A 12,140-nucleotide genomic window follows, 5' to 3' on the forward strand; every position below is an offset into this window, starting at 1 on the left:
TACCTTGTGATCTGCAAGCTGTGACCTGATATTCTTGATATCTAGTTTAATGTGTCCAAGTTCATCCAGTTGTTTTCCAATCCAGGACAAATGAGCGAGTTCAGCTTTCACAACCTGCTCAAACTGAAGGAAAGAAACCAGCATTATCATCCTACTTTGGGCTTCAAAGTGATTAATTAGGGCACCAACTCTAAAACTTGTAGGACATGATTTACAGGTGGACATGGAGAAATTATGTTTCTGTAGCTATGGGAAATTTCAGCTCTGTCTGACCAGCAGCAGAAAATCCATTAATTTAATCAGGTCAGCCAGTCTGGGGAGGTTGTGATAATCAGCATGCTCAATTTTCACCAATGGGAAAATTCGGTACCCAGACTTTTCTCTCATACATTAAAAAAAACTGTAATATGCTACTAAGAATTGGTATGCAGTCTCTAGTCACCAAATGACTATGTATCCCTTCTCCATAATGAACTGTGATGACTTTTCTCTGATGGAAGTACTTGTATGTAATCTGTGGCATGATGAAAATGACAATACAAAACTATGGCACGCATCCTTCTGCACTAAATGTAAAATGTGTGTTTATTTGCATGTGCAGCATGAGAAGAACTTTTTTCATTGTTTCAGTCCATTGTGTTACATTTATGCCATGCTTTTGCAAAGCGAACATTTAGTGCAAACTCCACCCGTTAGTTGGTGGATGTTCCTCTTTCAATTAAGCTTACTATCCATCATATTTTTGCCAGAAATCATTGGCAGAAATGGACGTAAAAATTGCAGTTTTCAAGGCCATTTTCTGCCTAATTCGATACCTCTAAAATCAGTGTAGTCTGCTTTCACAGTGTAAACTTCTTTATTGCTGATTTTATGTTGCATTTTTTCTTGCCACCCACCTCCAAATCAGGCCACTATGTTGACCAGGACCTTGCCATTGGCATGGTTGTGTTCTCCTTTCTCTAATGTTCGCTCTGCCTATGATGCTCCAGGCAATCCTTTACCACACAGTAAATGTGAGGATGGGTGGTTGCGTGTTGGGGTGAGGGGATGGGTGGAGTTAAACTAGGCAAAGTAAAGCAGATGCACAACCATAATCAAAACCTGGAAAACCAGGGGAGGAGATGCAGTGACCCCTTATTGCTTTGAATCCTTTAGTCACCCTCTGGCATTCTTCCATGTCACTGCCCTGATTGATTGAGCATGGCTTATACCTACCTTGTCGTAGTCAGCGGTACTCAGTGCGTTCACTTTGCCACTCTCATGGCTGCTCATGGAGGCCAACTCCTTCTCTATGCGCCCTAACCAGATGCTCAGGTCTTCCTGGCTGGGGTCCACCTGGGATGAGGCCTCTAGTGTCTGCTCCAGTCTGTGAAGGATGTCGCCGCTGCTCTGGATGATAATTAGGTACCTCACTCGCATGGAGTCCATCTTCTCCTGAGTGAGCTGAGCTTCATCTCCTGAATCACAAGTTGCAAAGTATTAACGTTCCAAGTGTTTCAACTAAGCAAATGTAACTGTATTTGTAGGCTACAGTAAATGTCATGTCTACCCATTTTATTTACTTGAAAGTAATCAAATCTTCCTTTACTGGAATAAATGCTTCCTTATAAACTATCTTCTGGATGTGGAAAAAGCAAACCAATCCCATAAGTATTGCTTGATGTCTTAAACATTTTAAGAATGACAGTCTCCCATAATTGTGAAGTAAAACTTCCTTAAACATTTTTAATTTGTCTACCTAAAGTTATGGTGAAACTTTTGAATTCGAGTGTGGATGACATAAAAACATTCAGGGAAATATACCCTCTTACAATGGGCTCCAATAAATAGACAGAAAACCACAGTTACAAATATTGTAGCTACTTTTTCAGGTGGTGTTTAACTAAACGCTACACAGAAAAATAGACACTTCTGGAGGATACCAGAGTGTCCGCTAACCCAAGTATCTCCACTGCCATACAGTTCCCATTTTGCCTACCCACTCAAACATTTTGATACCACACGCATCTGCCCAGTCCCATCAACATCCTCTCTTATCGGTTTTTATTTCGCACCAGACAACATGCTTACTAGGCCTTAGCAGGCCTAATGGAATACTAACTACCTACTATCTTCAGGCTTATCGAATAATAGACAAGAAGATCATCCCTAACACCCTCATCCAGAATACAGGACGTTGCTGCGGACACGGATTTCTCTACTAAATAGGGTGCCATCAACACCATCCTCCTGTGCTGTATCCCGAACACAACCCCCATGAGTCAAAACCTTCACAATGACCTCTCAGGTCACCCTCTGAACAAATCAAAGGGCACTGAAAGCTGAATGTCACTCTCAAAGCTGCCTCACGTGCAATCTCCACCACAAACATCTTTGTGAACTGAAATTTATTTACAAAAACAATCATGGCAACAATGTGACACATAATCAGAGATGCTGCATCCTAAAAGATGCTTTCCATAGACTTTAAAATAGTCCAACTCTCAACTAATTAGTAGGATTGCAACACATAACTCTACTTAATATTCTCACCCAATGCAATTAACCTTATCTTGGCAATGACAATTCTCAGTACCACCCTTGCCTACCACTGAACTTCTGGTGGGGACTAGGAGAGTATACCCACCTCTCCCTCTCTTTATAAAATTCACAACAGCTCGGATTCACCATCCAACAAACTCCTTCTTAGGCAAACATCACATTGTTTGTTTCATCTAATCTTGCTACAAATGTTATTCTAATCACAGAACATCCCCATGCAATATTAGAGCTTTGCCACTTCTACCAACCCGACTCAACTTCCCAAACGTGGTGCTGTCACACAGGTGCATGTGACAACAGCAGTCAAAAAATGTCACTTGCGTATAATCTTGGTTCTATATCATATATATATGTATACACACACACACATATATATATATATATATATATATATATACACACACACACACACACATATATGTATATAGAAGCTCAGTCGATGGTTGATGAGGGACGGCCCTAGGTAGTGGTGGAGAGCCTTGTATACGAGTGTGAGGATTTTGAATTGGCATCTCTTCTGGACGAGGAGGCAGTGGAGGTTCCTGAGGTGTGGGTGATGCCTGAGCTCCTGGGGAGGTTGAGGATGAGTCTGGCTGCGATGTTCTGTAGAGTCTGGAATTTTAAGTTATTGGGGGGACACTCCGGTGTAGAGAGCACTGCCATAGTAAATATACAATATATACAGTAGCTTTAAGAGCTCCTGCAGTTTCTACTACCCAGCATGCGCTCTATATACTGGCAGTTTCCCTCAGAGGCTCTGTTCTTTTTTAATAGGAGCCTAAAACATCTCATTAGAGGCCATATATTATTATTGTATATCATTGTGTCACACTCACAGTCAGGGAGGGTTGTTGATGACTTCAGTGAGAATACCTGTGACGCAGAACCAAGATTAGATGTAAGTAACATTTTCTTCAGCATCGTAGGATTCTCACTGATAGTCATGAACGTAGAATAGAGTAGCAAACATTTGCCAACTTAGACCCTGTCAATGTAGGAAAAGAACCATATACAATTAAGTAATCTAAATGGTTATTTAAATAAATGTTGTAGAGTTGCTTGACCTACAAGAGTATCAGTTTGAGAATCTTCATCTAGAAAATAATGTCTAGTGAATTATGAAACGATTTCTAATTTGCTAACTTATTGCCATATTTCGGCAAATTGAACAATCATAATCCAGGCGGTGGATGTCACCTTTCTGATAATAGAATGTGGTTTTGGTTTACCAGGCAAAGAATTGTTTGCTAATTGGTAGAAATGGGCAATGCAGGATACAACACAACAAACTACGTCTGTTTGGAGGAAGCTGGACCTGTCACATAAAGGACCATAATTAATAAAAAAGATATACTGTTTTGCTCATAGGTTTAGTTCTATCTAAATAATGCTTAAACACTCTTTCTAAATCTAAATAGTGAAGAGATCTCTCCACTGGAGAAGCAGGAAGAGAAATTGTCTGATTTACATGGAATTCTGAGACACCTTTAGGAAGAAAAGAAGGATGTGTTCTTAAGACTACCATGTTGTGATGGGAAATCAAGTAGGGTTCAGTGGATGACAAGGCTTGTAATTCATGACACTCCTAGCGGAAGTAATTGCTACTAAAAAGGCAACTTTCCAGAAAAGAAGCTGCAATGTGGATTTACAAATTGGCTCAAAAGATAGAGCCATAATTTTGAAATGAACGAAATTCAACACCCACAAGGGAGCATAACTTTTGATTGGAGGGTACACCTTCTTAAATCCTTCCAAAAATCCTTGATGACAGGTATCCTAAAGAAAAACTTGATTTGGTTATTTTCTGCATGCTGTTATATAAGCCAGATGCACCTTTATTGAGGAAAACTGCAGTTTTGCATTTGCCAAATGTAGCAAGTATGAAAGAATGACAGTTTGCAAAAGGATCATGATTTCTCAAGACACCAAAGTTCGAACCTCCACCATTTAGAGGCATACAAGTTTCTGGTAGATGGTCTTTTAGCTTCTTTTAGAATCATCATGCAGTCTGTAAGTAAATTCAAATGCCCATATTGTATGATCTCAGAAGCCATGCAGTCACATTCAAGGACCATACATTGGGATGGATAATTTTGCCTCCCATCCTCGACAGGAAGTTCTTCCTGCATGTCAGTTCCCTATGAGGTGAAGTAGCTCTGGATACCACTACTGTCTCTGCCACTCTGGGGGCTACGAGTACCATGGTTGAAGGGGATCATTTGAACTTGATGATGAGTGTTGGGATCACCAGTATTGGTGAGAAAGCACAAAGAAATCTGTTCGACCAGTTCATCAAATGGGCAATTCCCAACGATTTGGGACCTCATATTCAGGATCTGTAATTTTGTCATTTTGTTTGTTTGCGAACAGATTTATTTCTGGAAACCCCCAATCTATAAAAAAAGGGTTTCAAAACTTTGTCATTGAGTTCCCATTCATGGTTATCGTGGAACAGTCTGCTGAGGGAATCTGCTTGCTGATTTTGTAAACCTGGCAGGTGAACTACGTGAAGTGACAGGTTTCTCACCAGTAGCCAATGCCAATCGTTTGAGTTTCTAAAGACAATGTCCTTGAACTTGCTTCTCCCTACTTGTTCGAGGAATACATTGTTGTGGTATTGTCCGTTTGTACTAAACTTTTGTTTGAAACTAGAGATGATTGGAAAGTCCTGTGAGCTAGGTGGACTGCTTTGAGCTCGAGAACACTGATGTGATAGAGATGTTGTTGAGGCGACCATTGCTCTTGAACTGTTAGTTCTAAATCAGCTCCACACCCTAATGGAGACACATCTGTCATAATGATCTGTGACTGAAGATGTGGAAGGAACCGAATTCCTTTCAGAAGATTCGATTTGTTTATCCAACAATGGAAGGAATGTTGAGCTTGTTGATTCAAAAGTATTCTGTCTTCACAGTTTCCATGTTGTTCTTTACATTGATCCTCTAGACATTGTTGTAGAAGTCTCATGTAGAGAAGAGCATTAGTAACCAGAAAAATGCACAATGCCATGGAACCCAGGAGTGAAGTCTCTCTCCTTACTACTGGATTTCTGACAAGCTGGAGATATTTTGGAGAAATGGAATATAACTTTTCTCTGGATACACGTTTTCTGTTATTGCAGTTAGAGATTATCATAGGTAGGATAGCACTTGGACTGGTGCTGTGGTTGCTCTCTCCTGATTTCCTTGCAATCTCAAGCAATTTAACAATTCAACAGTGTAGCTGAAATATTTTTCAGCTTGGGTTGCTCACCAAGCGTTTATAAGCCAGTCGCCTAAGTATGGATAGGAGCAAATTCTTCTCCTGTGAAGATAAGCTGCTACTACCGCCAGACATTTCGAAAAATGTCTTGGGCCGGATCTGCAACCAAAAGAAAGAACCTTGTACTGCTAATGTGATGTTCCAACCAGAAGTCTGATAAACCTTCTGTGGTTTAAAGCAATCGGAATATGAAAATAAGAGTCTTTTAAGTCCACAGAGTCACATTCAGTCTCCCTTCACGAGTTGGGGATAAATTTGTTGTAGTGCCAACATCCCAAATTTCGGATGTTTGATATATCTTTTAGCCTTTCATAGATCTAAAATTGGCTAAAATTCTAGCAGTGGGCCATCTTGAGGACCAACAAATATCTTGAGTAGATACCAATCCACTTTGTGATGGGGAACTGATGCTAGTGCTTGTTTTTGGAGAAGTGTTGACACCTCCTTTTTTAGTTAAGATAGATCATGTTGTGGTGCCCTTAGGAATTAAAGATTGGGAATATTTGAATTGTAACCGGTCTGTATTCTCTGGAAGACCCATTTGTACCTTGTGATTCTTCTCCACTCCTCCACGGGTTTTGTTACACTCCCTCCCACTGGAATGGCGGCCAGCAGAAATGTGATCACATTGCTTATTCTGCTGTGAACGAGATTTTGAGTGATTTGTGTCTCCTTATGGTTGTTGAGGTTATTGACGTCTGCCTCGATACAGTTGTCTTGAAATTTGATGTTGTTGTTGCGAATTATGTTGCTATAAGTAATGATCGCATTGAGGGGATAAAACCATTTGGGGGTTATTACAACTTTGGAGGAGGTGTTAATCCGTCCCAAATGTGACGGATATACCACCAGCCGTATTACGAGGTCCATAGGATATAATTGACTCGTAATACGGCTGGTGGTATATCCGTCACTTTACCATCACTTTTGGGACGGATTAACACCTCCTCCAAAGTTGTAATAACCCCCTTTGTCTTTGTCTTGGATACAGTCTGGTATCCTTATGATGAAACCGAGACCTATAAAATCACTTTTTCTCTTCTAGGTCAACTGTTTTAAGGGTCTGACTCCTTTTTCATCCTTTCCATTTCATCATCCACAAAGACCAAAAGGAGCAGATTCTGTAAAGATTTAATTTTGTTTGCTGGGCATCTGTTATTCAGGTTGTAAGATGAAGCCAGGAAGACCATCTGAGAGACATACCATGACAGTAATTTGTTGCTGCCAGGTCTGCAGCATCAGCAGCCGTGCCTGTTATCTGTTTCAAGACCAGATGACCTTCATTTAAAACCTCTACAAGTCTTGTTCTTTTTGTCCCTTAGGTAAATCATTAGCAAAACTCTGTAAAGACTCCCATAACTCTTTGTCACATCTTCCTAGTAATTTAGAATCACTGGCCGGCTTTAAAGCTTTGGCAGAAAATCCACAGATTTGTCGTCCCATGGCACCCATCCTTTTACTGTTTTCAGGAGCAGTCAAAGATTCTAGAGATGAAGGATGTTTTTTCCTGATAGTAGACAGAATTACAGAATATAGATTAGAGTATTGTTTCAGAAAACTTGAGCCTTCTTCTGCAGGTTTATACTTCTTGAGAGGTCTTGGTGGTGCTGATTTTAAAGTAGGTGGACTTATACATTTTTCTTCTGCCAGTTCAGTGAAACTGGGAACTAGCAGAAGTACTGGTTTCAGAGAAGCTCTTGGTAGTGAGGTTTCCATAATTATAAAATCTGTTGTGAGAGGAACTTCTATTTGGATGTTTAATTTAGCAGCTCCTCTTATAAGTACATCTTGAAAGGTTAACACATCATCAACTGGAGATGTAAGACAAGACTCCAAACATTCCTATAGTGTCCATTCATATTTAAGCTCATCTGAGGAGGACAGAGAAAGAAACCCCAGTTTTCTGTCTTTGTCCTCATCAGACAAGTTTAGATATGAATGGACACCATAGGAATGTTTGGAGTCTCATTTTGCCATTGAAATTGGAACTATAATTATTGCCCTGATGAAGTCCCAGAACAGGGATGAAACACATTGTCTGGGCCATTTGTATGGAAACTACAGCCACAGTATGGGAACAATTGGAAGATATTTGAATAAAGAAGTCGGAGGAAAAAAGTTCTGGGTTAGAACATTCTATTCTGCATGAACTGTGTGTGGAGTGATTCCTGACCATCTGTTTTATCCATGAACTGATGACTAAACTTGAAAAGATATTTTGATATTGGAGTTGCCCTCTCAAATGTTAGGATTGTCAATATAATGTGATCTGAGGTCTGTAGGCACTTGGACCTCAGAGAGTCTGCCCCATTTGAGGAATGTAAAGATAAATAACCCTGTGTGGTGTGATGGGGCCACAACAGCCTTGAAAGTTGCTTAAACTGGAGCTCTAAAAGGAGAAGCGGGAAAAGATGTCAGTGTATGTGACATGTCTGTCCTGAAAGGATGGGCTTGGATAAGTTGAATATCTTTTCCTTTTACGTCTATCAGGGGTCACAGGATGTGCTGTTGATGGGTGCACCGGATTCAAAGGTAATGTTAGATCTTGCCGAGATGAAGGCGCTGTACATGTAAGCCCTCCAGGATCTGGAGCATACAGAGCAGCCATAATTCTAAAGGCTGAAGGAGACCCTGTAAATGATCCTCAGCAGGAATGACCATGCTTGGGCTTTTAGATGGCATAGGCTTCTCTGGAGATTCAGGCTCCTCTCCCAGTGTGATGGAGAGAGCTGTAGAATGTCTTGATGTTGAACGTCTCAATGGCAAGTGTCTTGACGGCAAGTGTCTTGACGGCAAATGCACTGACGGCAAATGCACTGACGGCAAATGCCCTGACGGCAAATGCCCTGATGCCCTCCTCTTTCCTCTGAACAGGGGATTTCATATCATGGGTAACCATCCCATTTTCTGGCCTAACCTGACTAAGGATGTGTACGTAGGGCACAACACCCTAATTACGATCTCTGGAAATAGACCATACAATGAGATGCTGATGTACAAGTGTGCCCCCAGTTCAGACAAAAACCTGAACAGACAAATGAAAATTGTTAGGCCTGACAGCATTAGGGTGGTCATACCTCAGCTTTTTGCTTGCCTCCCTTCATTTTTCTAACACTGTTTCTTCTGGTTTTAGGACTCTGCACACTTTACCACTGCTGTCCAGTGCTAAAGTGCATATGCTCTCTCCCCTAAACATGGTAACTTTGGTTCATACCCAATTGACATATTTAATTTACCTGTAAGTCCCTATTAAAGTGCACTAAATGTGCCCAGGGCCTGTAAATTAAATGGTACTCATGGGCCTGCAGCACTGATTATGCCACCCGCATAAGTAGCCCCTTAACCATGTCTCAGGCCTGCCATTGCAAGACCTGTGCGTGCAGTTTCACTGCAACACACTGCACTCAAGGCTACTTGCCAAGCCTTAAACTCCCCTTTTTCCACATATAAGTCACCCCTAAGGTAGGCCCTAGGTAACCCATAGGGCAGGGCGCTATGTAGGTAAAAGGCAGGATGATTCCTTATGTGTTTTACATGTCCTGGTAGTGAAAAACACATAAATTAGTTTCCACTACTGTGAGGCCTGCTCCTCTCATAGAATAGCATTAGAACTGCCCTCATACACTCTTGAGTGGTAGATTCTGATCTGGAAGTAGTAGCCATGTCTTGTTTGTTATTGCCAGAATGGTAATAGAAAATCCTGCTTACTAATGAAGTTGGATTTAATATTACTATGTGAGAAATGCCACTTTTAGAAAGTGGGCATTTCTCTGCACTTACTGCCATCTGTGCCTTACAGCCTGTCTTCAATCATCCAAGTCTGGCCTGTGCTGGTTGACAGCTCCCCTTGTGCATTCCACCCAGACAACCACAAACACAGGATACTTAGCCACATCTGCATTCATCTGCATACTGAATGGGCCTTCCTGGGCAGGAAGGGTGGAGAGACTCATACTTACATTTCAAATGCCAGTAGCCTGCCCTCACACAAAAGACTGATAACCCCCCCCCCCCCCACGGGGATCCTGGCAGACAAGACTAGGCTGAAAGGGGAACTTGTGCACTTCAAAACCACTCTTTGAAGCTTCCCTGACTTCAAAGGCATTTTTGGGTATATAAACTGGGCTCTGACCCCACCAAATGAGACACTTCTGGACCTACACCTGCACTCTGTCAGAGGAACTGCCTGGCTGCCCAAAGAACTCATTTGGACTGCTTTGCTGAGAAGGATGGCTGCCCTGCTTGTTGTCCTGCTGGCCTCTGACTCTGCTGGAAGGACTCTGCCTTCTTTCTGAAGTGCTCTTCAAGGGCTTGGATTGAGCTTGCCTCCTGTTTCTGAAGACTCAGGGCCAAAAAAGACTTCACCTCTTCAAGAGAATCCTCGTGCTTTGAAAATTGACGCAAAGGCTGTAGAAATCGACGCAAAGCCTGCATCGCAGCTGAGAAATCGCCACACTGCTGACCAGAACGACACAGCACTGACTAAGGGACTGGAAATTAGACGCAGCACCTGCCTTGCAACAGAATATTCAACGCATTGCCTACCGGAATGACGCAGTGGCTGCTCCTTCTACCAGTGTGTCAAGGATTTTCAACGCATCATCCCTGGGCGTCAAAATGTCACCGCATCGCAGTGAGAAACCAAGACTGCTCGCCAGAAAAACTATGCAACCCCTTGCAGCATGGAAAGAAATGACGCATTGTCTTTGCAGTGCCAGAAAAGTAGATGCAACACATTATTTTTCCATCTATTGGCTCCTCTGTGGTCCCTGTGCATCCGTATTTTTTATGCATCCCAGGTACTGTGTGTTACAAAGAAACAACTATTGATTTCTAAGGATTGAGACTCTTTTAAACCTTTTAAAAGTAATATTTCAACTTGTGCTTATTGGATCTTTGTCGTTTTGACCTTACTATACTCAGGTAAATATTATCTATTTTGCTAAACCTGTGTGGTTTATTTTTGTGGTGTTTACTGTATGATTTATTGCACAAATACTTTACAAATTGCCTTCCAAGTTAAGCCTGACTACTCAGTGCCAAGCTACTAGAGGGTGGGCACAGGATAATTTGGATTGTGTTGTGACTTACCCTGACTAGGATTGTGGTCCCTATTTGGATAAGGGTGTATACCTCTGCCAACTAGAGGCCCCATTTCTAACAAAAATCCTCAAAGACATTGACTACACTACTCCCAAATACCTCTATATAAGCTCATTAGGTCATATAAGACTAGGCAATGGCATCATCACTGAAATCTTGACCCATTTTTAGTGCAAGAAAAGGAAAGCCCTTGACTGGCTAGCCTCCTTCAGACTTTCGAAAAACAAGAAGCACAAACATAGGTTTTCCAATGTATTTCCACCAAGTGAAACTGAAGGTAACCATAGATCATAGGTCATGTTAGAATATGGATCAGCTCTTTTACATAGACAAATAAAATGTAATTGTAAGTTCCCATCGCTTATGACCCTGGCTGAGGTCAAATATTGTTGATGCACTTCATCATTACTTTGAAACTTATACAAAGATCAATAAAAAACAACTTGGAAAAAGAAAAACTGGATGGCAGTACTCTGTAAAGATGCTCAACCACATCCCAATCAGTAGCTGATCGCACCGTATGCCAGATTCACTCTTCTGACTACAGTTCGGACCCTCAGCTTTGCTTGGGATCACCTGTGTCTTGGAATGGCAAATTCTACTAGACATGCTGTGCTGCTAAATCTTATAGGGAACAGCCTCCGATTACCTTCTATCAACTCCAACAATTTATTTCCATTTTCTAAAACTCCCTCCATCTCTGTCTGCTTTGACCGAATGTCCTCGCCCAATACCTAAGAGAGGAGAAAGAATGTGTGGTAAGAGACCTTCTCTTAAAAAATGGGTATACGTGCAGGGAACAGCTTCCTAGACAGAAATGGACACCTAATAAGAAAATGATGCTAGAAAGTAATCAAAGTTGGCAGCATGAGCACACATAGATAAGATGCACCAGTGGACATTTATTTTTTCACATGTTTTGTAAAGGGAGAAAGAGCGAAGTCTTGTCACTAAAGAGTGTTAAAAGGACAGAGTCCAACAAAAGGTACAGGGAGAGAAACTAGAGTGAAGAACACCTGTTGGGTATTACTCTACGGAAAGCTCTTGTCAACAGTTTATCAGATAAATTAATATCTGAAGAGTTCAGTATGGAAATAATTCAGCTCTGAAACTGAAGCTGTGGTTTTCGGCATTCCAGAATTTTGGGGTCCTGGACCTGCAGATGGACATCATGTTATACACAGATGCAGTATCGTTAGAGGAAGTTTCAGAATACTTGTCATTTGCTAGGACCC

At 41.4% G+C, this 12,140-nt stretch overlaps 1 protein-coding gene across 3 annotated transcripts in view; it reads right to left on the minus strand.

The window, feature by feature from the left end:
• LOC138282926 (microtubule-actin cross-linking factor 1, isoforms 6/7-like) overlaps positions 1-12,140 on the minus strand; it is a 533,430-nt gene that overhangs the window by 413,273 nt on the left and 108,017 nt on the right. For all 3 annotated transcript variants that reach the window (XM_069220983.1, XM_069220984.1, XM_069220985.1), the window contains exons 7-9: positions 11,555-11,639; positions 1,216-1,457; positions 4-123 (exon numbers count right to left, since the gene is read on the minus strand). In XM_069220983.1, the coding sequence (XP_069077084.1) occupies positions 4-123; positions 1,216-1,457; positions 11,555-11,639 (447 nt within the window). The remainder of the gene's footprint in view (positions 1-3; positions 124-1,215; positions 1,458-11,554; positions 11,640-12,140) is intronic.

This window comes from Pleurodeles waltl, chromosome 2_2 (assembly GCF_031143425.1).
Source record: "Pleurodeles waltl isolate 20211129_DDA chromosome 2_2, aPleWal1.hap1.20221129, whole genome shotgun sequence".
Classification (NCBI taxonomy): Eukaryota; Metazoa; Chordata; class Amphibia; order Caudata; family Salamandridae; genus Pleurodeles; species Pleurodeles waltl.